The sequence below is a fragment of the Talpa occidentalis genome, unplaced genomic scaffold (genome assembly GCF_014898055.3).
Source record: "Talpa occidentalis isolate TD23 unplaced genomic scaffold, MPIMG_talOcc4v2.1 talOcc4.4, whole genome shotgun sequence".
Lineage (NCBI taxonomy): Eukaryota > Metazoa > Chordata > Mammalia > Eulipotyphla > Talpidae > Talpa > Talpa occidentalis.
The window spans coordinates 98,177,434-98,205,270 of NW_023604295.1; the positions used below are offsets into that span (position 1 = coordinate 98,177,434).

Genomic DNA, 27,837 nt, shown 5'->3' on the forward strand with positions numbered 1-27,837 from the left:
TCCCGGAAGTTCCACGTCAGTCAGTCGGCCGGTCAGCGGGTCGGTGGGTGTCGGAGAACCTGCATCGCCCGCATCAAGTGAGGCGCCCCGGCTCGCGGCGACGCAGCCATGGTAGGTTTAGACTGTGCAGGAGGGAGCGGGGCCCCTTCGGCTGAGGCTAATTCTTGGGGTTCCTTGGCAGCGGAGCGGAGTCAGGAGCGGCTTGGGCCCCCGCTACGGCCGCCGCCTCTGGCCTTTCCGGGCCCAGGTCCGGTGTGAGTTCTGAGGGGGAGAGGGTGTGGGACCCAGGAGTCGGGGGTGGCTTGAGACAGCAACACCTGCAATGAGGAGTCCTTTACTCCTCCGGACTTAAGATATTTGCCAGAACTTCTAGGTCTAAGTCAGAATCCGTGGTACAGGAGGCCAAAAACATTGAACTGGGGAGAAGGCTTTGGTAAACCACCTCATTCTGCCCTTGAGCCTGATCTTGGGTCTGTTCTGGTATACTGTGTTCTGACTACAAACTGCAAGCTTACATAGAGAAGCCAATTACAAAGTGGAGTCAAATTTCCCAGCTTATGTTTCTAGAGGGAAAAGAAGGGTCGCGAGTTGTTTGTGAAACTGGTGTGCTTTCGTGCATTTGCAAATGTAGTGGTTGCTAGGAATGGCAGCTATGGCAGTGACTGCTAGGAATGGCAATATCTCCCACTCAAATCCCCAAAAATCTTTTGCACAAAGGTGTTATAATTATGAAGAAAAAAGTAATAGTGTTGAGAATATGCTTTCCATAAAAATGTAAGGAAGTTGGGTATTTTATATATTTAAACACTTCTCTGCCTTATTGTTATAAAGCACAGGTTCAAAGAGTTTGGAGCTTGAAGATCTTAGGGTTAGTAATTCCAACCCTTCAGACTGCAGTCCAAAAAAAAAAAAGCTAATTAACATTAAGTTTGTACAAGGCTAATTGCAGCAGAGTTAGAACTATGACAGAGGTTGGTTGGGGCCAACTCGTGAAAGTTTTGAATACTTTGAGAAGAATGCATAGAGAAATACATGGTGTTGCGTGATTTTAGTGGGTTCACTCAGACCAGCACTTCATCATCCATGAACTTCTTTGAGTTTGCAGGTTGAGATCCCTGGAACAGATCTCTAGTCTCTTAATTGCACCACCTCATATAACCAGCAACCTGCTCTTTGGGCTCTGCTGTGCTTTCAATAATGGACATTTTTGGAATGGACCCTTGGATCTGTCTGATTTAGTTTTCTTTTGCAATCCTTACATTCAAGAGTGCATTTTTATAATTAAATATTTCTTTTATTCTTTAACACGTTTCAATCTTTTGTGTAAGGTACAAAATGTGAATTTATTTATTCACTCATTTTATCATAGAGTGTTGACCATCTTTCATGTGCTTTGTAAAACATTTGGCTCCTAATCTCAAAAGAGATGAAAGAATGAGTTACTAATAATGTTGATGGGGTGGCTGTGATAAACCAGGCACTCTTCTAACTGCTTAACACTGAATTTAATTCTTATAATACTTGAGGTAAATAATAGTATTATCCCTCTTTTACATATATTAACCTCAGAAACATTAGGTAAACTTGCCCACTACTGCACATTTGAAATTTGAATCCCGTGATTCTCTAGACCTGAATTACCATCTGCCCTTAAAACAGCCCCCACCATATTCAAATATATAAGGTGCTATGGAGATAAAGACATGAATAAGCAATGGTCTTGCCCTAAATGAGCATTCACTCTAGAAGCAAGAAGAGACATGTACGCCAAGGTATCATGAATGGCTAAAATTAAATCTTAAGGGATCCCCTAGGAAAAGACACTTCTGGCTAGTGTAATCAGAAAGATCATTGGCAGTAGCATTTAAGCTGAATTCTAAATGTATCCAGCTTTTAGAAGATGGCAGAGACATTTAGAGTGGAGGGTACTATATAAGTGTATCTTATCCTTGTGTTCTAGAGTGCCTACTACAATGTGTCATTCAAAATAGTTACTGAACTGTTGTTAGAAACAGAGAGAGCTCTTGCCTGTGCTTCTTAAGCTGGGAATTGTGCATTGGGAGTGTGTAGAGGTGTTACTTGATTTCCTGGATCATAACTTATTTGGTAGTCAGTTGTTTATAACACTTTCGTGGTAAAATACATACAATTTGTAATTGTCCAATTTCCCCATGTACTGGAGGGAAAGTATGAGATATGCTGTCTTATGTGAACACCCCCATCATGGTTCTTGGCACATGATAAACACTTCATGTTTGTTGATTGTGAAGAGATAAGAGAAAGGAGTTCAAATCTGTGGTGATGCTGAGGCAAAATTCATAAGTGGATGAAGTGAAAGATTCCGCCTCTCCACAAAAGTAAGGAATGTGAAAATGATGGTTTGAAAGTAGAAATTTTGAGATGGAGAAGAAGTTGTAACAGTGAAATATGTTTGAGGTATTTATAGAGAAGAGCCAGATAACTGTGGTGATCTTTTAAAATAAAATAAGAGGTGTAGGTTATTGATGAAAATGAGGGAGGCAGGTATAGCTGTAAGAACAAGATTGGAAGTAGTCAGTGACACAAATTTGATAGAGATCCAAAAAGATGAATAAAATTCTTGTAAGCATTTGCTTTGTCACAGGAAATTATTTCTGCCAAAATTACCTATCTTTATTTTGTGTTGTAAAGTAACCTTAAATTTATATCCCATTCATGATCATCATTATAAAGTTTTGCCAGTAACTTAACTTGCCAAATAAACATTTAGACTGCATTTTTAAGCCCTGTTAAGAGTAAATATATTTTAAATCAGTATCCCTTGGTCTGCCAAGAGAGAATTAAACTACTGCCCTTATACATCATGTATATGATGAATTAGATTTTTGCCTAGAATATCTTTGGGAGAACTGAGTTATTCAAATTGTTTTCTTTTTGTTTTTTGATGAAAAATAGAGGTTGGAAGAGACTGTTTTAAACTACTACTATTTTCTGACTCTAGAGAGTATTTTAGTTTTGTTTAAAATTTGTCCCTCTAACTTAAATCCATTAAAATATACAAACATTCCTATATAACTCCAGAAACCTTTATGGACATGAATATAACCCATATTGATTATATATTACATTGTCTAATTTTTATTAGTATTATTGCCAGAATAAATTATTTCCTCCAAAGAATTCAATATTATTGTTTGGGGTTATTGAGACTTTATGGATAACACTTCTTCAGAATATTTTTTGATATAATACTGATAACATCAGCTCAAAATTGTGATTTAGTAGGTTTTTATATTGATTAACTAGGTAGTTTAATGTAAGTGTTCTCAAAGTGGTCCATGAACACTCCCATATTCTTAGGAGGTTCACAAATTAAAACGATTTTCCTAATAGCAAGATACTGTTGACATTTTCACTGTGTTGACATTTGTACTGATGGGAGAAAAGAAATGAAAGGTGATAATGTTTACACAGTGTCACCAAGTTGTAATGGTAATTCATTCTTTATTGTCACACAATATTTTGGAAAAGGCAATTTCACTTAAGAATGTCATTGATGAAGCAGTAAAAAATATTTTATTACCTCTTGACCCTTGAGTACACATCTTTTGAGTATTCTGTGTAATGAAATGAGAACTATGTAGTAGCACTTCTGCATTGTTTAAGTTGTGAGCTTTACTTGAAAAATGACAAACTGTAGTTATTCAGACTTACTTGGCAGACTTTTCTAAAAATTGAAAGAAGCTAGCTGTTTTCTGACAGTGTTTGTTGCTGCTAATAAAATAAAAACTTTGAAGTGAAAATTAGAATTTTAGAAAACTTATAACTGGATTGACAGATTTCTAATACTTCAGGACTTATCAATTGACCTAGTTAGTGATATTAATAAATGTGTTTTTTTAAACACTTTATAATAAAGTGTGTCAACATTTGGAAGATCCACATAGCTCAGTGAACCAACCCTTTGCAGATGACCAGTGCATGATGTTATAAAATGATGCATGGGTGAAGATACATTTAAAATACAGAATAGACCAGTGGATTTTAATAACAAAGTATAAAAAGTTCATTTATCTGGTTTCAGATTTCACATTGATTGCAGTTACCTTCAAGAAACTACTACTAGTCAATTTTTGGTGTTGTATCAAAGAAGTATAGTCCTAATTATTTGAAAAAATTGCTCAAATAGTCTCTTTTCAACTACATATCTTTGTTAGGTCAGTTATTTTTTCATATGCATCAACCAAAACAACATATCACAACATACTACATATTGAGGGCAAAACAAATATGAGAAACCCACTGTCTTTTATTAAATGATAATTTAAAGAGCTTTGCAGAAATGTAAAACGTTGCCACTCTTCTCATTGAATTTCTTTTGAAAATGTAGTTATTTTTCATTAAAAAAAGTATTATTTAAGTTAACATGTATTGGTTTATTTTTCTTATTTGAAAATGAATTAATAATTTTAAAGTTGTCTAAGGTTTAATTTTTAGCATAGTAAATATCAATAACCTACATAAACAAAATATCTCTAGGATCCTCAAAGTTTTTTAATAGTGAAATGGATCCGGAGACCAAAAGTTTGACATCTGCTCCTGTAAGTTTAAAAATGTTAAATACTTGTATTTTTCATAATATGTGAGTGAAAAAGTGAACTGTGTCTACAGCTTAGCAAAGTACAAACTGAATTGTTTCGTAGACCTATTAATATACTGTTTCTAGTTAACATTTTAAAGACGGTTTATTTGGTATAGCAGTTAAGTGTTTCTCGTTTTTTTAATCTTATTTCTCCTTAGCCTCTGCGACTTGATATCAAGAGAAAGCTAACTGCTCGATCTGATCGAGTGAAGAGTGTAGATTTGCATCCTACAGAGCCATGGATGTTGGCAAGTCTTTACAATGGCAGTGTGTGCGTTTGGAATCATGAGACACAGGTAAGAATTTTTAAAGACTTTATTAGAAATACTGTATTTGACTGTGTTTTAAATGAAAGAGAAAGGCTGTTTTCTCAAAACTCATATAAAGAATTTTCGGTAAAGTAGAACTAACATTTATGAGGTTACAGCTTGTGGGAAAAACTGTCCTGGTACCCTTAAATATAACATTTAAATGTTAAATTCTTATATAGGTTGTATTAGCTTTTTGAAATTAAGGAACCTGACACCAATATATAGGTCACTTGCTCTAGATAAGTATTTACTAACGTTTGACTTCCTGTTCCATGACTATTTTTAACAGTTTTTAATTTTACTTTTTTTTTCCCCCAAATGCTCAATATAATTAAATGCAGATAATTTTCAGTCGGCCATACAAAGTATAGGTTATATGAGAGAAATATTCCTCTCATAAGAAGATACATCTTACAATTTGATTTTAATGCTTATCTTATTCTCTTTCATCTGAGTAATTGTCTCATATTTTCCAGTCTTTCTTGACCATCCTTAATCTTTTTCTTTAAAAGTACAGAACATTCAGCTGATACTCTCCCATGTAGTAATGTTTCCACATATTTAGTGATTATCCACAACATCCAAGGATAAATTCTTAAAATCCAGAGTGAACTTATATTTGAGGCATTTAAGATGGCAAAAAATAGGGTGAAGAAACCAGAGTCAGAAGTAACCTAAAAGCATTCTTTGTCTTACATCACTATAATGAAACAGCAGTGACCACGAAGTAAGCTAGCACTATATCTGTGACATTTTGTACACATTAACACTTTGTTCTCTGCTGTATCCCAGTGCCTGTAACATTACCTTACACATAGTAAATGCTCAATAATTCTTTGTTGAACTATAATAAATAAGCATGCCATTTGGATTTCTGTCCTGTGCAATTGAAATTATTATCTTGTGATTTCCTTTTACATTGAGGCATATAATGTGCTTTTTTTTTTTTTTTTTTTTTTTCCTTTTCCTTCCAAATGTTTAAAACCTTAATTTTATGCTTAACAGATAGGTTGGTACCTCCCCTACCCCTCACTCATCACCCCCACCATGTTTTGTAATTGTTCCTGTGAATCCCCTCTATCAGCTCCATTTAACTGTCTCTCAACTCTGTCATATAATATATTTTAATGCCCAGGTATACACCCTTCTCTAGGCTTTACATTAACATAATACTGCTCTCTAAGGATCTTCTTACCTCATTTTCTCTTTTGTACCCTTCTGTGCTCTTCCACAGGGCAGGCTGTCTGCTTCCCCTTTCATAATTATCTCTCTAATTTCTTGTTTGATTTCCTTCTTTTCTTAAAGAATGAAGATTCTGTGAAGACAGGGATTATCTTATCTTGCTCCAGGTACACACATGATAGTCAGGCTCATTGTAGAGACCATAAATCTTTGAGTGTGGTTGGTCTATTGTGGTTCTCCCTGCTTTCCCCCCTCATTACCAATAGGAGATACTTTATATATGAGCAGAATACTTGAAGGAGCCCAGAAAGTTTTTGGAAGTAAATTTAAATGTACTTGAATTTCAAATAAGGAGCTACGATGTATAATCTTTGAGGTGCAGTATTTGAAAAATCAGTATGTTAGATTTGAAGTCAGCCTGTTAATGATTTGGACAAGTCTTATAACTATGTTGAGACTCAATTTGTATTTGTGATCTATCATGTAGCATACACGTGTTAGTCATTCTTTTCCTAAGATGTTACAGTGAAGGTAATGTTTCCCTTTGAGATTGTTTAGCTTATATAGTCTGAAGATTACCTCTCTTATCATTTGTATCAGCCACAGCACTTAGTGTGGACCCAAACCATAATTTTTTTCTGCAACTGCTGTATTTTGATTGCTCAGAGCCCCAGATTTATTGGCAATCTTACTGACTGCATATTCCGTCAGCTCTCATCTGTCTGTACCATTGTCAGCTGGCAGTACTTGTACAAGTTGGAGCTGATTCTCCATTTATTTAATCTTGTCTGAAGAGTCTTTGAAATATTCCTTGGGAAGCCAGAGTAGGCTCAACAGGTCTTATGAACCAGCCCCTGTTCTTTTTATTTAGTGCATATTTATTTCATTCACTCTTTAATCCATACAAGTGTGATACTTTCATTCCTTGGAAATAAAAAGAGAGACTGAAAATGATAGTGTGATTGTTAGAATTTTACAGAACATGGCATCAGAGTGGGAGGACAAAGAAATGCATTCACCCCTGCTCTTTTACTAGAAGAGTTTCCTAGTTTTCTACCTTTTTCCTGTGTATATAAATCACATTCTGAGCAACTTGAAGGGACATCTGAATTACTCTTCATTGTTCACTAAAAAAGAGAGAAAGAGCATTTGGATGACGGCATATTACTGCAAAAGGGTACAAGAAATAGTATCTTGTTTATGAGTTTATTTTATGAGTTGATGGGTTTAATTTTAAAAAGAAGAAACTAGAAGCTAATTTATTCAACAAATACTTTTTACACATTAATTGTTTACAATCACTGTTCAAGGCTCTAGGAATACAGTGGTGGATAAGATTCCTACACTCAGGGAGCTTAGCAGGAAAGAGTGACATAAAGCTAACAGCTGCAAAGGTGCTATGTTATGAATTGGGAGTATAAAGTTCTGCAGGTAGTTTTCAGGTAGAGGGAACAGGAACAAAGGTAATGCTGGGAGTAGCCAAAGAGAAGAGAAGTAGGGAATGACCAGAGCACAGAGGATATAGAATTTCCATCATACAGATATTTGCTTTCCTTTATCTTTTATAAATATTTTAATTTTGAGTCCATTAAAGATGATTTGTCTATTTTTTTCACTCATCTGTTAAGCTTTTGTATTTTAGCCTGCAAATATTTTAAATTAGCAGTGATCTAAATAATTGGATGTTTTAAATATGGCAAAATGGATTTTTCAGTTACTGTCTCATAACTCAACATGTATGTTCTTGTTAAATTTTAAAGACCCTGGTGAAAACATTTGAAGTTTGTGATCTTCCTGTTCGAGCTGCAAAGTTCGTCGCAAGAAAAAACTGGGTTGTGACAGGAGCGGTAAGCAATTATATGGTTTTCTAATTCTGTTGATATTTTCTGGATTGATCAGTGATTATGTAAATGAGTTGTAGAATTTTTACTTTTTATTTGTTAATTAATGCAGTATTTTGGTATGTACTTCATACCTTGTAAACTTTTTTTTGTGCTGTTTACTTCATAATGGTAGTGATGGTTATTGAATTTCCTTTTCTAGGATGACATGCAGATTAGAGTGTTCAATTACAATACCCTGGAGAGAGTTCATATGTTTGAAGCACACTCAGACTATATTCGCTGTATTGCTGTTCATCCAACTCAGCCTTTCATCCTAACTAGCAGTGGTGAGTGATGACCCCTTTTGGTTGTATATGCATCTCTTGAGTAACTCATTTTCATTCAGTGAGACATGTAATTCTTTTACAGCTGTTACAAGTTGAGTTCTAATTCCAAGCAGCCTTTAAAATATTTAAATCCATTAACTTGTATCTGTTGTTGCTGCTTGCTTTTTTAATTTTAAGGAAATATCAGCTTGACTTAGAATTTGTATAGCGGTTGCTCCAATTCCTGTCAGAGAACATCTGAAGGCCTAGATGCTTAAACATCTGTTGAACAGACTGCTACTTTACATGCTGATGAGCAAGGTTTTGGCAGATTGCCGTGTATCCTAGTCAAATCTTTATGTTCATAAGACTTGTTCTTTGGTATTTTGTATCAAATAGTGGACCTTTTGGAGGGCAGTTTTAACAAGTTGAATTGAATTGATAATAGCTCTTTGAAACATTTTTTAAGTTAAAAATTGAGAAGTAATTCAAAACTTTTTAAAACCAATCTTACATTATCAGAGCAAATGCTTAGTCCCTGAATAATCATTGCCATCATTATTCAGTCATACTTAGACTCTAATCAAATGTGTGTTTCTCTTTCATCATTCTGTAATGCCCACTGAGTCTTTTTTAAATTTTTTCATGAAATTTTTATATTTGCTAATAGTAATTTTGCTATTTTATCTCTATCCTATATTTAGTCTTAGCATAAATAAGGATATTTGAAAAACCTATTCAATTCTGTTTCCATTTCTGTAAATCATGGAATGTTGGTTTGTGTTAGATTTGCTGAATTAAAATGCACAAAGACTCTGCATCTTAGTTCTGAATGAAAGGAATAGAAATTGGAACTAACCTGAGACTTTCTTTTGGCCTAGATGACATGCTTATTAAGCTCTGGGACTGGGATAAAAAATGGTCTTGCTCACAAGTGTTTGAAGGACACACCCATTATGTCATGCAGATTGTGATCAACCCCAAAGATAACAATCAGTTTGCTAGTGCGTCTTTGGACAGGACGATCAAGGTAAGTGTCCACTGTATCAATTAAGATTATTGATGAAATATAGTTGTTTTAGATGTTTTACTATTGGCTGCCCTGAAAGTTATTCCTAACTTAGAAGTTTCTCTCAAAAACTCGTTTTAAATAAGTCAAAATAGGACTTCTCATTTTCATCAAGAAGTATATTTTAGAAAAATATTGTAGCAACCTGGTTTTCTTTCTTTTATTTTCTTTTATATATTTTTTACATCATTTTTCATTTTTGCACAATGTATGTATTTTCATCTTGGTTGTATTCCCCATACAATTCCCACCCCCCTTATTTTGACCCTAATCCCTCCTCCCCTCCCCCTCTTCCCCCCTGTAGTGTATCTCTGATTTATAGTTGCTTGTTGATTTTGATTATTACTTTAACCTGGTTTTCTTAATGAAGGAGTGTTTTCCATGTAGAAGAGCTATGTGATAATATTTTTGTATTTCTGCTAATGCAGAATAAGGGAAATGACAATATTTTCTCTAGGTTGCTATTTCCTTTCCTTTAATGATTCATTTTGACCTTTGCTGATTATTAATGTATTTTATATTTAAATTTCATATACCTCTTGTCAGTTCCCCACCTAAGGATAAGGTCCAGATACCTTTATATGGAATATACGAGTTTCTAAAACTAGCTTCAACAAACATTATGAGACATCTCATATAATCCTTACCATTTTCTAGAGATGCCACAAATATTCACGATTCTTACCTTATTCAAGCTATTTCCTCTGCCTGCAGTACTCTTTATTTTCCCCTGAAAAGTTACCCATCTTTCAAACACAATTACTTACTTAGAGATGTTCTCTTCAGACAGTCTTTACATCTCTAGACAGAGCCATCATCCCATTCCTTCCATTGGTTTTTGCCTGTATTATTAACCTTTCCATATTAAATAATAATTCATTTGTGTCCAGAAATCTTTAGCCCCTGAAATGTTGATGTTTGAGGCAGGAGTTTTGTCACCCCTTCCTCTAACAGATAGTAGCAAGTAGCGCAGTGCCTTGCCTATACATGTTGCAGCAAGTGCAGTCTTGTTCCTTTTGTCATCATAATATTTAAAAGATCTTTTTATGCATAGATTTAAAATTATATGTTACACTTATTTTTGCTTACACTTGTATGCTTACATCTATATTATGTTTTTATTTTCCTTTAACTTACATGAAATGTTATTTGTCTGATAATTTAATAATCATTAAATATTATATGTCTGAATATCTAAGAGCTGTCTTTGACTCTGCTAAGGTTTGTTGTCTACAGTTTACACATCTTTATGACTCTCCACATGGCTTCCTATGTAGTAGGTGCTCAGTAAATTTTTATTTATAAAAATAAAGCTCCATATCAGTGCTGTAGTAATGTTTGATTACTTTTCCATACTTTAAGTTTTTTAATTAAGTGGTAATTTTCTCCTTTTAATGCCATATCTACTTTCATAAGCATTATATTAAATCTCTTGTAAAAAATCACTCCCTGTCTTTAAAGAGGTATTTCTCAGAGTGTAGCCAGTATGTCATCTAGTGTGTCTGTTAGAAACTTAGATTCCGGGCTTCAGTGTAGAGCCACTGAATCATAATATCTATGGATAAAGCCTGGAAATTTACTTTTTCAGAAAAAGCCATAGTATTCTACCCCCTGGAAATTCAAGTAAACTGAGAAAGAATAAAAAGAAATTAGTGAAACAAGATGAATGTTCTCTTAGCGTCTCTGTCCTGGGCTATGGCATTTTATTTCATGTCAGAATTGCAGTGGAACTGTGTCCTAAAAGGCCAGGCCCCATATTGACTGCAGCTGCTCTCGCTCTCTGAAGGTGTGGCAACTGGGCTCTTCTTCACCAAACTTCACTCTGGAGGGACACGAGAAAGGTGTGAATTGCATTGATTACTACAGTGGTGGTGACAAACCATACCTCATTTCAGGCGCGGATGACCGTCTTGTTAAAATATGGGACTATCAGGTACAGTTTTCTCATAACCTTAATTGCCATATGTTAGACATGTTGCTCACTTTCTTACAGGACAGTGGAAACTTGGGTTTTTGAACTCTGTTCATAGCATAACCTGAGAACCTAAGTTTTCGCACTTAAAGTGTATTGTCAAAATTCTCCATAAAAATGGATACAAATGTCTATCAAGATTTTAATAATAAAGTGCCATGATGTTTATTTTTCATTTAATAGGAGAAATTAGAAGTTTTAGCATTTTGATGAGTTCTTATATACGCTAGTCTCCTTATTGGCAAATAACCATTTATATTTGAAAGCAAGCACTTCAGTGAGCGATGTCATGATATGGCCATAGTACAGTCATTTGGCCATGAAGACTTCTTGTACACCAACTTATGTATTTTGTTACTATGATTTTTGTCACCAAGATAAGAAATTTTTGTTAAATTATGTTAGATTTCAGTGTGTTTTTGTTTGTCACATCAAAATTTCCATACAGTTAAAATGAGGCCTAGAAAACTAGTATTACTTAGAAGCTTATTCAAATGGATGTTTAAATGCAGAATAAAATATTAAAGACATTATTCTAGGAGTTTGGGGGTAAAATATTTAGAGGAAAACCAGGTCTTCTTGGGCATGAGAAAGGGGTGTTAAACTTTCTGTAAGCGTGCTAGTTACATTTATATTTGCCTGTACTGTCAAAACTTAGAGATAATATGTACACAACAAGAAAGTTCTATTTCCGAAATTTCTGAATTACTATCTAGACTATCATAACAACTGTCATAACATCTGCATGGAAAAAGTAAGGATGGGTTTCTTCCTTTTCACTAATAAAAAGTGTTTTCTTCATCTTGATTACAGAACAAAACATGTGTACAGACTCTGGAGGGACATGCCCAGAATGTTTCTTGTGCCAGTTTTCACCCTGAGTTGCCAATCATCATCACAGGTTCAGAAGATGGTAAGTTAGAAATATTTACTCCTGTGCTTAAAATTAGTGAGTGGATAATTAAGCCACATAGTGCCCTGAATTGGAATTGTAGGTTCCCAAGGATTTTGATACTTAGAATGCATTTTGATGTGTGGAATACATAAGCTATAAAAGAGTAAAAGGACAATATCATCATCATCATCATCATCATTTCACAGTACTTTGGTATTAAAGTGAGAAGGCTTATTCTCACAGGATTAGATTAAAAGGATGAAAAGAACTCACATGTGCAGAGCAACTCGTACATGGTAAGAACTGTAACATAGGAAGTCCTGTCATTGTTTCACTCTTAAAATCACATTTCTTAATAGTAATTTTCTTATAGTTTCTATTTATGTTGCTATATAAAATCACAAACCTATAGGTAAAAAATTTATTTCGGTTTGAAATAAAGATTTCCGTGTGTCTGGTTCACCTGACATAGTTCATTTTTGGATGTTCAAATCAAAAGGGAATGTTCACTTTGTTCTTTTTAGGAACTGTGCGTATTTGGCATTCAAGCACCTATCGTCTTGAGAGCACACTGAATTATGGAATGGAGAGGGTGTGGTGTGTGGCCAGTCTGAGAGGGTCCAATAATGTTGCTTTGGGCTATGATGAAGGGAGCATCATTGTTAAGGTAATTTCTAATTATATTCTCTCAATATATGGACATATAGCGAATAGTTTTCTTTGTATTTTAGTATGATTGTCTTCCAAGTTACCAGTTTTATTAAACTGGCACTTCTTTCATTAAGCACTGGAGATTAAGTGCTGGCAATTTGAAGTGGGAGAAGGAATCCTCTATTAAAATGAAAATAGAGGGCCTTCCCGGTGGCGCAGCAGTTGAGCGCTGGGTTGCGAAGCTGCCCGCAGCCTCTGCAGCACCGGTTCGATCCCCGGCCACCGGGTGAGGGTCCCACATGGCGCACAAACCTCTCCTGCCACTCACTTCTCCCCTCAGCAGTGTACTTCATCAGTCTGCCTGCTCTGCTCTCCACTCTGGCTCTGGTGAATTCTCTCACCCTCCCACGCTTCTGACTGTACCCAGTGCTTGTATAAATGAATAAATCTTTGGGAAAAAATGAAAATAGAAAATGTTTATATTATTCTTGTTTTACTAGTTTTCCTTTTCATTGCTAAGATCCATTTGTCATTCTTCAGCTTGGTCGGGAGGAACCTGCCATGTCCATGGATGCCAATGGAAAGATCATTTGGGCCAAGCACTCAGAAGTCCAGCAGGCCAATCTGAAAGCAATGGGAGATGCTGAAATTAAAGATGGGGAAAGATTGCCACTGGCAGTAAAGGATATGGGCAGCTGTGAAATATACCCTCAGACTATTCAACACAATCCTAATGGGCGGTAAGCTATCACCAAAGTCTTTCTCTAGGCCTTTGTATATGTGAGAGCAGGATTTGCATATCCATAGCCTGCACCATTCCTGCCCTATGTTGGATGTTCCTCATGAGCTTTTTGCCTTGCCTCACAGACCTCCTCAACATTGCTGGGGGCAGCCATACCAGTAAATTGAGTTGAAATGCCCAGGAAGAATTTTGCATGGTTAAATAGTTTCACACTTATTTCTAAAATACTGGGTTTGTGTCCTTGTATTCCCTTGAGGGTAAAAATTATGTCTTTGCCTAGACTTTGTAATTGTTATCTAAATATTTGCTGACTCGTTGCTCTTGACAAGAAAAGCTGACTCTGAGGTATGTGTCTTTTCAAAAAGCTTTGGGATTGGTGAGAATACTGTGATTTGCAATTTGAACCATCGGTTGATTTTCATTCTGAAGATTTAGAAAGCACCAACCATTGTCTGAGAAGAGTTTCTCACATGTTGAGTTTAAACCTATAGAACTATAAAAGTTTTTTTACAGTAGATCTGGACATCTTCTAATGTTGTCCTGAGTATTGAAAAAGACTAAGTATATAAACCAAGTCTGCTGCCTTGTGAGTAAATAGTATCTATAATTATTTGTAATACAATTTTCTCAGGGAGATTAAGAATACATATACTTTTTCCGTAGTGTCATAAAACATTTTTTGCTATAAGTTTTGCATTTTGCCTTTGGCAGTCAGGATTCTAAATTATAACTTTAAAAAGAGTTTTATCTGTATCTATTGAGAAAATTTTATTTGACTCCATGGCATTTTATTATTGCTCATTTAACCTAGCTCTCAACAACTAGAGTAAGGTATTTTTATTCATTTAAATGGTCAGCTTTAAAATGAAGATAGTTATGAAACAAGATAGTACCTTCTTGGGGTGTAAATATAATGATGAAAGTGCTAGACATCTTGGTGCTCAACAAGTGCTAGAGGGGTTATTGGCATTCCCCCTGCTGTGTGTGTCTAGCTGGTCTCTTCTTCCTGCCTGCTGTTTATAAGAGGTGGCCGTTCCAATAATATTTTCAACAATAGCCTCATCCGTATCATTTGCTTTCCGTGTATTTGTTGGGTAGAGTATTTATGCCTACCTCTGTAGTCAAAGAAGTGTGTAACTTTAAAAAAAATTAGATTCAAGCCTAACAGCCTATTGAAATAACAATTTTTATTAGAAATATTTTACCATCAAGATGAATCAGTGTTTCTTAACTTCTACATCATTGGTCCTCTATTCTTCTTTCTCTGACTTTTGTAATTTCTAGGTTTGTTGTGGTGTGCGGTGATGGCGAGTATATCATCTACACAGCAATGGCTTTGAGAAACAAGAGCTTTGGGTCTGCCCAGGAGTTTGCATGGGCCCATGATTCTTCAGAGTAAGTTTTGGCATGGTATCATCTCGCCCTGATGGTAGATGGAAGTTCCATGTGTGGCATATTTAATATTTTCTCAAGTTTCAGTATAGACTGTACTTCTCTATGTTGAAGAACAGCTTTCACCAGAACTGCCCATTGGAAGCTTAGAGTCAGAGGCTCCAGTGCAGCCTATTCTCCCTTTGCCCTTTCAACATTAGGTTTGAGCTGGCTCACTCAGGCTGCTCAAATAGTCCCATTAAACTAGGAACCCAATACCCATTTCTTTGTTGGAGCCATTGGAAGGGCCTGGTACTTGTGGACTCAAGCATAGTTGGCCCCCAAACCAAGTCCTTGGCAGGCCCACCTTAAGACCTTATTTCCTGAGATGCTGTTACTTCTTTATGAGTTGTTTGCAAGAGATTCTGTAGCCTGGTGTCATCTTCATGGGAACTTCATTGAACCTATAAAAATTCATTTTCTGAGATATTATCCACCCCCCTCCCCATTCTAAACAAAACAAATTCTGTCAGAAATCAAAATGTTAATAAAATGTCATCATTAAAAGCAGGAAAAATCATTTAACTTTGATTTATACTAGATAGTCACTGACTGATTTCTTTTAGACTCCTGTTGGGTATATCTAGTAGACATTAGGGCTTTGGTTTTTTTCAGCTCACACACTGAATTACATCTTTATACAGTTTTTCTTAGTTTGGTTTTCCCCATACTTTGTGTTGTTCCCTGCCCCCAGCAGTGAGTAACTTAGGGCTCAACCCCACATTTATTTTGTAGTGAGTAATATTGTGTAATAAAATCATGACTTTTTAGCATTTTAGCCAAGGTTCACTGAGAGGTAAGGAATGGTTTTGATCTTTTCACAGATTTCCAAAATACAGTTCCATATACTAAAAGCTATTTTGTTATTGCCTTAGCAATAGTATAGTTCTTGAATTGCCTTACCTCTCTCAACATACCTCTCCCTCTGTTTTGCTACTTCCCTCTTTTTGGCTTAATCCAGTGATGCTCCTGTTCAGGATCTTGCCTGTCTTGAGCAAAGCACTTATCACTTCTCAAATATTCTCAAATATCCAGTGATAGCAGCAGCGCTGCTTCAGGTGGAGACCAGAATATACACAAATTTTTATTGCCAAATGTGGTTCACTAGTGAGCCACCGTTTTTCTTTATTTTTAAATCATGTTTGTGAGACAGTTGATATATACATTTATATATAATTTATTTTACAAAATAAAATGCACTTTTAAATGTACCTCTTAATGAATTTGGAAAAAATGTTTATAATATGCAGCCACCAGCACACTCAAGATATAGAACATTTCTATCAACTAAAAAAGTGCTCTTATTTCCTTTAACAGTCAGTACTCACCCCTGCCCCCTCTCCCTGGCCCAATGCAAACTCTGACGTACCTTTTGTCAACATGTGATTTAGAGTTGTCTCCTTTAGGGTTTCATATAATGGAATTGTATATAGCATGTGCTCTTACCTGGCTGCTTTTGCCCTGCATGTTCTTGAGATTCATTCATTTTGTTGCAAGAATCAATAATTGCTTTCTTTTTTTACAGGGTGATATTCCAGTGTATGAATCTACCACAGTTGGTTTAGTCACCTTTTGATAGACATTTGGGGTCTTTTTAGTTTCTAAAACCGTTTGTGAAAGCCCTGGTAATTTGTGTGATGGACAGTTGGAAACCCATTCATTATTTGTCCAGCTCTAAGGAGTTAATGATCTCTTAGGGAAAATGCATACTAGTTAAATCTTCAAATACTAATTTTATAGTTTAGCATAATTTAGTACTAAAATATATATATGAAGATGTTTGTTGAGATGGAATTATGGTTTAGTAAATAATATGCTGTGTTTGTCTTCCTTCTCCCTCCAGATATGCAATTAGAGAGAGCAACAGTGTTGTAAAGATATTTAAGAACTTTAAGGAAAAGAAATCATTTAAACCAGATTTTGGAGCTGAAAGTGAGTGTTGTTTATATATGATACATTTTTAGAAGTGTTGTAATGGTTCACAAATCTCTAACAAAAATCTCTTTTGTTCTTTGTAGGTATCTATGGAGGCTTCTTACTGGGAGTCAGATCTGTAAATGGCTTGGCTTTTTATGATTGGGACAATACAGAACTCATACGCAGAATTGAAATTCAGCCTAAACATGTGAGTTCCGCCATTGTTGTTTTTGTATGCACATCTTTATGAGGAGCTCAGAGTCCCTGTGGCCCAGAAGCATCCTTTGTACCTGCTGATCCTGATCCATGGGTTGGGGTTAGTGCCATTTACCTCAGGAATGCTTAAAAAGATAGAATTATAGGGCCTCCCTGGTGGCGCAGCGGTTGAGTGCTGGGTTGCGAAGCTGCACACAGCCTCTGCAGCGCCGATTCGATCTGCAGCTGCTGGGCAAGGGTCCCACATGACACGGCAGACCTCTCCTGTCTTCCTCACTGCTCCCCTCAGCAGTGTATTTCGTCAGTCTGCCTTTTCTGCTCTCCGCTCTGTCTCTGGTGAATTCTCTCACCCTCCCATGCTTCTGACTGTACCCAGTGCTTGTATAAATAAATAAATAAATATTTGAAAGAAAAAAAAAAAAGAATCATAGTAGTTGAATAAAGCAATAGGTATTGGATATTTTGAGAAGTATATAAAGTTATACAAATGACAAGTGCTATTTATTTACAAATGACTTTAGGCAGAGTTTTTAAAACGCATGCTTTGAAGACAGAGTCAAGAAGCTCTTGACTTGGAAAGGCCTGAGGAAACCTTATCATACTCTACCTAATAATGACTTTAAACTCTAGGTGATATTCTCCAGTGACAAGGTTTTCTGCCTTTAGAATGGCCAGCTTATTTGAGAGCATTTATTGTTAGGAAATTGTCTTTGGAGACAGATCCTCCTCCCTAAGTTCCTGGTTCTGTTTTCTAGAGTATGTATTCTCAGTGGGATCACAGTACCCCCAGGGGGACAAAAAGGGGTTTCTATGATGCAAAAGCTTACTGTTTTAATCTATAAAACATATTCATATGTATACATTCACCATCTATGTGTATACCATGTGTGTGCATTATATATGTGTGTATGAAATATGTAGTATCTGTGGTATTAAAATTTCCTTGGGGAAGGTGATTAGGAAAAAATGAAGGTTTGGTAGAGAGGCATAATGAAAACAGAAGGTGAGAGAAACTTTTCTGGAGCACTAGGGAATCGGCTGCTGTTCTGAATTATAGCAAGCCATTGTTTGCTGACAGCTCTTCCTTCTGTCTCCTTAGGTCAGGTCTTTCCATTTCTAGGCTAACTAGAGCAACACTGCCCTATCCACCCTCCTGAGTAATGTACATATTCACTACAGAACATTGTCAAGTACACACTTATCATCTCTATGTAAAAAGATAAATCTTATGAGAAATAAAGTGTATGCAGTTTGTCATATCCACTCAGAAATCCAAAGTCATTTGTCTCTTCTTTGTCATGTTGCAGATTTTCTGGTCTGACTCTGGAGAACTAGTCTGTATTGCCACCGAGGAGTCATTTTTTATCCTTAAGTATCTGTCGGAAAAAGTCTTGGCTGCACAGGAAACACATGAGGGAGTTACTGAAGATGGGATTGAAGATGCATTTGAGGTAATTACATCAACACAACTTTAGCTTTGTATTTAAGTGATTTATATTCTTATAATAGTACTTCACTGATTTTAACATTTTATAATAAATTAGGTTTGGGGAAACTAAGCATTTAAAGGGTTATGTTGAAAATTGACAACTAAAAACTTGGCTCAGAGATCAGGGTTTGAAATTTGATGTCTTTCGCTAAGAAAATTAGAAGGTGTCTGCCAGAGTTCTCAAATGGCAAAGAAATCCCGGAAGATTTTACGAAGTGTTTCTTATTCCAGTTTTATGTGTATTTTAGAGTTCTTAGATCAGCACTTTTTTAGATCACAGCTTTGATGGAACAATGACATTTCATGTTACAAATAACTTATCCAAGAAGCTGTTCTTAAATGAAGGAGAGCAGAAATTCCAAAGAAAGGTTTTTCTTTGTTGAACTTTATTTTGCATTTGCATTGAGTTGGATTCCATTAATTCTACTTTTTTTTCATCCCCAATTCAGTTTTTTCTTATTGATAGGCTTTCTAATGCTGAATAAGATAATAAATTAAATTAAGTTTATTTTCTTTCTGCAGGTTCTTGGTGAAATTCAGGAAATTGTGAAAACAGGGCTGTGGGTAGGTGATTGCTTCATTTACACAAGTTCTGTGAACAGATTAAATTATTATGTCGGCGGAGAAATAGTCACCATTGCCCACTTGGACAGGTAGGTGGCAGAGTATCATTAGGCTTTTGTCTTAAGCATTCCAAAAGGTATATACTTTTTAAACAAAACTTATTGCTGCCTTGTAGCAATGATAGGCCTGATTTTTCAGTATGTTTGTAATTGCTAACCAAATCACATCTATCAAATGAGATACTGTGTTTGTGTGTCTTCTCATTAGGGATGGTTTCTGAATTAGCTTGCTTCTCTTATAGGACAATGTATCTCCTGGGCTATATTCCTAAAGACAATAGGCTTTACCTGGGAGATAAAGAACTGAACATCGTTAGCTACTCCCTGCTGGTTTCAGTGCTAGAATACCAGACAGCAGTCATGCGGAGGGATTTTAGCATGGCAGATAAGGTCCTTCCTACCATTCCAAAAGAACAGAGGACAAGAGTTGCACACTTTTTGGAAAAACAGGTAAGATGGTTTTTGTTTATTTTCTTTGTTTGTGTTTGTTAAAACCAGCACTTTAAAAGAATGTTAATATGAATCTGAAAAACTTCTTAATTGCCACTGATTTCCTTATGACCATAGAATTTTCCTTCTTGCTCAACGCCCTTAGTATAGGAAGTGATTATCAGTTTTCAATTTTGTAGACTTCCATTTTATCAATATTTTCATTTCTGAACTACATTTTTCTGTCTTAGCTGATTTTTTTGTATGGTAAAACATAACATAAAATTTATCATTAATATGCCATTTTCTTACCATAATGATAATACATATACACAAAACATTTTGCAAAGCTTAAGAAAAAACAGCCCTACTTTCCCTGCCTCATTTCTGCTTCCTCCAGGTAATTTTAATTTTTTTAGTTAATTCTCTTGGTATTTATTGCCACACCTCTAAATAACATGTATTGTTGTCTCTCAGCTTTAAGCATTTCTTGTGAGTTCCACTATATAGGATATGAGGGCTCATCTTTCGTTCACCCTTCTTTACCCCACTTCTACTGCATACTTATCTATTTCCTATCCTTCTGATACAGTTATATCACAATAATGACTTGATCAATATTCAGTGTGTACATAATCATGTCTGAGTAAACACAGAGCTAAGTCATGTGTATATCTTTTCCTGTAATTGCTTTCCATGGTTAATGTGTCTTTTTTTTTTTTTCCTTCCTTTTTTAAGTTCTGGTTAATTTCTCTACTCCTTTGTTGTACTCCAGATTTCCTTGATACTACTTTCAGAAGGTTTCAGTCTGCTTCAATTTGAATCGGTTTTTTTGCTCTTGTGACAGCTATCAGTTCCTTCACCACCATGTTGGGACTTCTTTTGCCTCTCTCTCAAGTTAGATCCATTGTTGCTTATATATCCCCTCTCTTCTAAACTGGTTTACGTCCTCATTTTGCTGGAACATGTCCTTCAGAAGTTTTCAGACAAAAGGCAGTAAATTTTTTGTGATCTTGATTATCTTTGGGCTATAGTTCTGGCCTAAAACATTTAACCACTTTAGTGATGTGAAATTCTAGATTGGAGGTATTTTCTCAGAATTTTAATAGCATTGTTACATTGCCTTCTAACTTGTAGTTGTAGTTCTTGTTGAAGTCTAAAGTTTCTGTTCCTGATTCTTGGTACTTGATCTGTTTTCTCCTTGGAAACTCTTTGGATCTTGTCCCCATTGTTGTGGGACATTATGATGGATGGCCCTTCAGCAGGGCCAGTTGTCATTCATTCTTCTGGATATTAGATGAGCTCTTTTAAATTCATTTTAGAAATATTTTTGAATGAATTTCTGATGGTTTCCTTCCTCTGTTTTCTGTAGCCTCAATCTGTGCAACTGTTTATTCAGTTATTGGACTTCCTGCACTGGTTTTCTCATTTTGTTATTCTTAGACTTTTAAAAATCTTTTTCTTATTTATGAATGAAAGTTTCTCTGTGATATGAATATCCTAAGGATATGAATGATAGTTTTTTGCTGCTTTAAAATTTTCTTTGTGGTATGCTTCCTTAAAGTTTCTGAGCATGTGGGCACTGAGATTATAGTTTGTTTCCTTGTTTAAAAAAAAAATAATTTCTGTTACTGGTTCATTTTGATCTCAGTCTTTCCTGTTAGAGATTTTCCTGACGTGTCTGATGGTCCTTGGGCACTCATTTAAGAGTGGAGAGCTAAGAAACAAAGCAAACGGTTTAAGTTTGTGGGTGGACTTGTTAGGGATGGACTTCACAATGTGATGAAGCTGGGCCATTGGTCAGTATCTTCATCTAATAGACTTAATGTTTCTTCATTTATTCAACTAATAAATTTAGTAAACAATTAACACTGAACCAGGCACTGTTCTAGCTGGCATATAGACCTCATCAATATTGTAGTATTTTTAAGTTTTACCTTTTGGGCTGGTTAGAGTTTGCAAATAAACTCCCTAATCACCATTGCTCTAGGGGCTGAGTAGAAAATGACTTGAAAATAATGTCTCAGTATTTAGTATTTCACTTAATCTCCATACCCATTCTCATAATCTCCTGTTTTCTTTTGACACAACAGTCCTCCTCATGGGTGTGCAGGATTCCCTCAGACTAGATGCCCCAGTTACTCTCTCCAAAGACTAAACCTGTCTTTGAGTGTGGAGAGAGGAGTAGTAATTTGGGGTTTCCCATGCTTCTTATATAGACTCGCAGGCCTTTTTGTTTATTTGTCATAAGACTACCCTTCACAGGACACCTTTGGGTGCCTCAGTGTGAATCAGATTGTTTCTATACTCTTCACTCCTGATTTAAGGTTACTATTCCTTAGTGTTTTATCTGAATATTTATACTCCTCCACCAGCTTTCCAGCTCCCAGTATCTTGTTAACTCTGCCTTTCTGTGCCCTTGAAGTTTATGCCTTCAAAAAAGGAACCCGTTGAGTGTCTTTTCAGTGGGGATTTGGAGGCAGATGAGGTGTATTTAGTTTATCTCATTTCATCTGTTTTTCCCTTCCCTATAAGTAAGGAATTCCATACATCTTCCATCTTTACTCTTGGTTTTATATTGTCTACATCTGTTCTAGGGAAGAAAAGGAATAACAGATTTTCAGAATGCCTTGTTTACCTGTACTCACAGAATAATGGGGTAGAAGGAGCTGGTATATGTGAAACTTTAAACACAATGATATAGCTATCCTGGAGATCCAGCCTGACAGAACTCCTGGGAGAGCTGTCCAGCTTCACCCAGACCACCCTGTAACCAGGCATATTCCCTCAGTAATGAAGGCTGATGGCTTGCCCACAGGGCAGACCCCATCCATCAGTACTGCTAATTTAGTATTACAATTGTTGGTTTAAAAGCCTATTTATGATGATTAAGTGGGGTATGGGAAGGCAAATTTAGACCTCCTGCCCTCTGGAACACTTGTTGATAAGTAAACTGGATATGAGGCCGACAGTAAAGGCACAAAGACACCCAGCTAGTGTCAAGACCTGAAAGCATTGTCTGCTAAATGACCTACAATGATAGGGAATCAGAAAGTTTTACATTTGAGTTTGGTGGGTTTTTTTTTTTTTGAAGGCCTGGACTAGATAGTCTCTAACACCTAGCTTAGTGAATAGGTTGCATAGACAACACTAACTATGCTTGTCGTTTTGAAATGAATCTTAATCAACTTTCCAAAATCCTTTTCCTTTTTGACATTTCTGTTTACTTTTACTTTTTTTTTTTTTAAGATTTATTTGTTTACACAAGAACCGGGGTACAGGCCAGATGTGCATGAGGATTAGAGGATTCACCAGAGACAGAGCAGGGAACAGAACAGGCAGACTGAATGAAATACACTGCTGAGGGGAGCAGTGGGTGAGACAGGAGAGTTCTGCTGCGCCATGTGGGTTTCTCTCCCGCCGGCAGGATTGAACCCGCGCTGCAGAGGCTGCGGACAGCTTCAACCGCCTGCGCCACCAGGGAGCCCTACTTTTACATTTCTAATTTTCTTATTTTCCTTGAGCTTATCTAGCACTGGTCAACTTCCAATGCTTTGGGGAAAAACAGGCGTTGTGTGATTGAACTGTCCATCAGGTTCATTCTTACCAAGTTAATGAGTTCTTAATTATATTGTCTTCTCACTAAAGAGTATTTTTTGGTTTTGTTATATAAGTTAGAAAATATGATGGGTACTTAAAATAATTAGCTCTCATACTATTTTAATCTAACTAGAAAATTGCCAATTTCCTTTTCACAGATTCTCAAACTTAAGAATATAAAGAACAATATTGGGAATCTTTATTTTTAATTTTTTATTGGGGTAATGTTCATTGACATTGTCATTTGTATTTTGGGAACATCAAATCTCCTTACAGAGTATTTTGTTATCCATTACTTTTGGTCCATTCAAGTAGAGGGGTATCTATGTTAGCAGGGTATTTCTAGTTTGAAAGGGAAGTGAATGATTTGCTGTGTGTGTGTATGTGTGCTCTCTATTTATACTCTGTATGTATATACACACTATATATATATATATATACACACAGTACATACAGACTACGCACACATTTTAAATACATAACTACACACACTTATAAATATATATTTATCTTTTTTAGGGCTTCAAGCATCAAGCTCTCACAGTATCCACAGATCCTGAGCATCGCTTTGAACTTGCTCTTCAGCTTAGAGAACTAAAAATTGCATACCAGTTAGCAGTGGAAGCAGAGGTATGTACTAATTCAGTTTTTATAACTGATGAAAAGGTCATGGATACTTCTACATGTTTAACATAGTTATTAAAATTTTCTGAAATGCAAATTTCTTGAGACTCATTTTGGTGAGGTAATTTCTCTTTGGTCTTTATAAAAATCATGTTAATCCTTTCATAAATTAAATGGATTATGTTGGAGATATTCATAGCATTCTAATTTGCTTACGAAAAGGTGTTTTCATGTCTTACATGAGACCTGTACTGGGAGAGAAGAGTAAGATAGTAGATAAACTAGTCTGGGGATTCTAAGCAACTGCAAACATAGCAGTAATTTGCTAATATCCCAACCTAGTGGGAAAGATTGATATCAAAGGTCTCTGGCATTTTAAAAGACATTATATGACAATTTCACAGGTCTTTGTATATTTAGGCCTTCCAGTTGTGATTTATGTCTAGTTATTTACTGGTAAATTCATTTCAGATGTGCAAAATAAATTAACTATGTAAGATCATCCAAATGTGCAACATTTTAATTTGTGAGACACTACATGTAACAGATATTTATTATTGTTAAATATTTAAGAACAAATACAGTTTTCTACTTTTTCAAAAAGACATTAAATCACTTGTTAAAATTGCAGTGTAATTGCCTTAGAATTACAGTTGGAGTTTTACTTTTAATTCCACCGTGTAATTATAAAACAAAAGTACAACAGATTGGTAATGATTATTCATGCATCATTAAGATTGATTTATGTCTGAATTAATTTTGTATATGAATAATTTCCATTTCTTCATTGATATTCATTATGTTATTCCATTCTTATTTTGGAATAACATATCGATATATATATATATATATATATATAGCTACATCTATATATATCTCTATAGCTTCCACTGTCAGCATGGTAATACTCATGTTAACAGAATAGTGTTGATGTTAGAAATTCAAATGTTTATTTCAAAAGTATTTTAACTTGGAAATTCTCTTACAGTCAGAACAAAAGTGGAAACAACTTGCTGAGCTTGCCATTAGTAAATGTCAGTTTGGCCTAGCCCAGGAGTGCCTGCACCATGCACAGGATTACGGGGGTCTGTTGCTTTTGGCCACTGCTTCTGGAAATGCTAGTATGGTGAACAAGCTGGCAGAGGGTGCAGAGAGAGATGGCAAGAATAATGTGGCTTTCATGAGCTACTTCTTACAGGGCAGGTAAGTATTAACTCAAGCTCTAAAAGATGTCGGCATCGTAACTAAAAGCACTTCTCATTGACTTTGAGAGTGGATTTTGGAAAAGAATGTAAAGAATGACCTCTGGAGAGAGAATTGCTGCATGGCTGTTGCTCTTGCCAGTGGGGCGGTCAGAGGACAGTGCTGTTTAGATAGTGTGGCCCTCGCCTTCAGCAGGGAATGCTCTCAGTACATTTGTCTAGATAATTGAGCTAAATGAGCTATTCAAGATGGCTCCACTAGGAGAAATGTTAAACCCCTTTCTCAGCCTTGCCACTAATGGCTGAGGTGTTTTATTTTATGGCTGGAAGCTATCATTTTTTAGTATTAATGTGTTATTGTAGAATATTGTTGGACTTTTGATGCTGATGATGCTATGTAACACGCATGTATCACTGCCTTTCTAAAATCCAAATAATTCTTTACCCTGTAATACATTATTCACCTTATCAAATTTACACAAAAATTTGAAATTAAAAAATAGGCACTTGGATATCTTCCTACTGGACACCACTGGATCATCCAGTACAGCCAGTGTCAAGGGACACCCTCCTTGATGCTCCCAATTGGAAAAGCGGGTTTCAGCCCCCCATCTCCTGAGGTCTTTAGATATGCTTATCTTTGCTGTCTTCTCTTGCCTTAAAAAGCCCCTTTAGAGTCTTCTTAGTTCTTAAAACAAGTTGAGATTGAAGGTGGTCACAAAAGCCATCTTATCTATCACATTGATTATGAAACACACCAGTGATGATGAGTCAATGACTCAGGTATAAAAAGAGGTGTATATGTGGGAGCCGGGAAGGAATTGCAGACTTTGCAATACTAAGTCCATATTTCTTTCTTTCATGTGTTAAGTGCTCTTTGCATAGCGTTTATTCTTAGTAACAGTACCTTCCTTTTTCTTCTTTAGGCTTGATGCTTGCCTGGAGCTCTTGATTAGAACAGGCCGACTGCCAGAAGCTGCCTTTCTGGCCCGGACTTACTTACCCAGTCAGGTTTCAAGGTACAGACTTTTAATATTAGGAAAAAGTGTTGCAGATTAAAACAGAGCACACTCACTCAGCCTCCCTTTTGTTCCATGATATCTGTAATAGGGTGGTAAAACTCTGGAGAGAAAACCTTTCAAAAGTCAATCAGAAAGCAGCAGAATCCCTTGCTGATCCAACAGAGTATGAAAACCTTTTCCCTGGATTAAAAGAAGCCTTTGTTGTGGAAGAATGGGTGAAGGAAACGCATGCTGATCTGTGGCCAGCCAAACAATACCCACTTGTCACGGTGAGTGGCTGGGGTACTGGGCCTCATTTGCTATGACTGCAGGGTGGAAGTGCATTCGTGACTTTGGTTTTTGAACTGCACTACATCTATTATTGTTGGGTTGAGACTTGGACCAAGTTCATAAAGGAATTATAACTTCAGAATATTTCATCTTTCTGCTTTATTTTCTGATAGCCCAATGAAGAACGAAATGTTATGGAAGAGGCAAAAGGCTTTCAGCCTTCAAGATCTGCAGATCAACAGGTCAGTAAAAAACTACATGAAATAATCTGGTTGAGATTTGTTTGTAAGTACCATTTCTAGTTTCCTAGTCCTGATCAATCTTCCTTTGAGGAAAACTGCAAATTCCTTTGCTTTTCTATCTATCTATTCTTGGCTTTTAGGAACCTGATGGGAAACCTGCTTCTCCTACTCCTGTTATTGTGGACTCTCACCCAGCCAACAAAGAAGAAAAGGTACAGGCATCATCCCCAAGCTTCCCACTGGAACCCCTGCACCATCCCTTCCACCTGCCTTCCCCTTGAAGGCCTCTGCGTTTTAAGTGATGTCATCAGTTCCAGACCAGGGGCTATAGAATGGGACAATGTCTTGTTTGACTGTTAAGTTTTAGTTCTCCTTGGATCATGAATCAGCGATCACACAGGTCTATATAACTCTCCCTTTTGCTTTTCTTTGCAGAGTTTACTTGAACTGGAAGTTGACTTGGATAATTTGGAATTAGAAGATATTGACACAACAGATATCAACCTTGATGAAGATATTTTGGATGATTGAATGCAATGCTTCCCATTTACCCAACAAAACAGATCATTATTATGGACAGGTATTGATCCCCTAACCACAGTGCTTTGGACTCTGAGAAACTCCTTAGATTTTTATATGTAAGCACTGTGGACCACTGGGAACACAGTGCCCTCTTCACATAAGGAGGAGTTTATGTGCAGCATCTAAATCACTATGTTTCTTTGTCAACTAAAACAGACATGGACTTTGATTTTTTTTTCATACTGTCATTAGACTGTATCTCATAAAATCTTTTGAATTAAAGAAGATACTTCAAACTTTCCTTTCTGATAATGGAAATATGCTTCTAGTTTTAAAACACGTTAAGACAAAATTGCAGTGGACTCAGAGATCAGCCACAACATTCTCTTTTCTTTGCATAACTAAATCATATTTTCAAATACCATTAGTCACATTTTTCCTTTTCTATTTTTTTCAAGATTGATTTATTTTTATACAGGAGCTGGGGTACAGGCCAGAGGTGCAGGAGGGTGAGAGGCTTCACCAGAGACAGAGTGGGGAGCAGAACAGTAGACGACCTAAATACACTGCTGAGGGGAGCAGCGGCACAACAGGAGAGGTCTGCTGCACCATGTGGGACTCCCCCTGGCCAGCCGGGAATCGAACCCACTCGCAGAGG

General features: G+C 36.2%; 1 protein-coding gene across 1 annotated transcript; it reads left to right on the plus strand.

The window, feature by feature from the left end:
* COPB2 (COPI coat complex subunit beta 2) lies at window positions 1-27,461 on the plus strand. The gene is made up of 22 exons (XM_037525891.1): window positions 1-111; window positions 4,780-4,917; window positions 7,875-7,961; window positions 8,158-8,284; window positions 9,145-9,293; window positions 11,119-11,265; window positions 12,118-12,217; window positions 12,724-12,866; window positions 13,391-13,590; window positions 14,877-14,987; window positions 16,867-16,955; window positions 17,042-17,148; window positions 18,464-18,607; window positions 19,168-19,298; window positions 19,511-19,718; window positions 23,817-23,927; window positions 24,910-25,124; window positions 26,050-26,142; window positions 26,234-26,414; window positions 26,589-26,657; window positions 26,798-26,869; window positions 27,093-27,461. Exons 1-22 carry the CDS (start codon window positions 109-111, stop codon window positions 27,186-27,188), a joined length of 2,721 nt encoding a protein of 906 aa, XP_037381788.1. The 5' UTR covers window positions 1-108; the 3' UTR covers window positions 27,189-27,461.
* The last annotated feature ends 376 nt before the right edge of the window (window positions 27,462-27,837 follow it).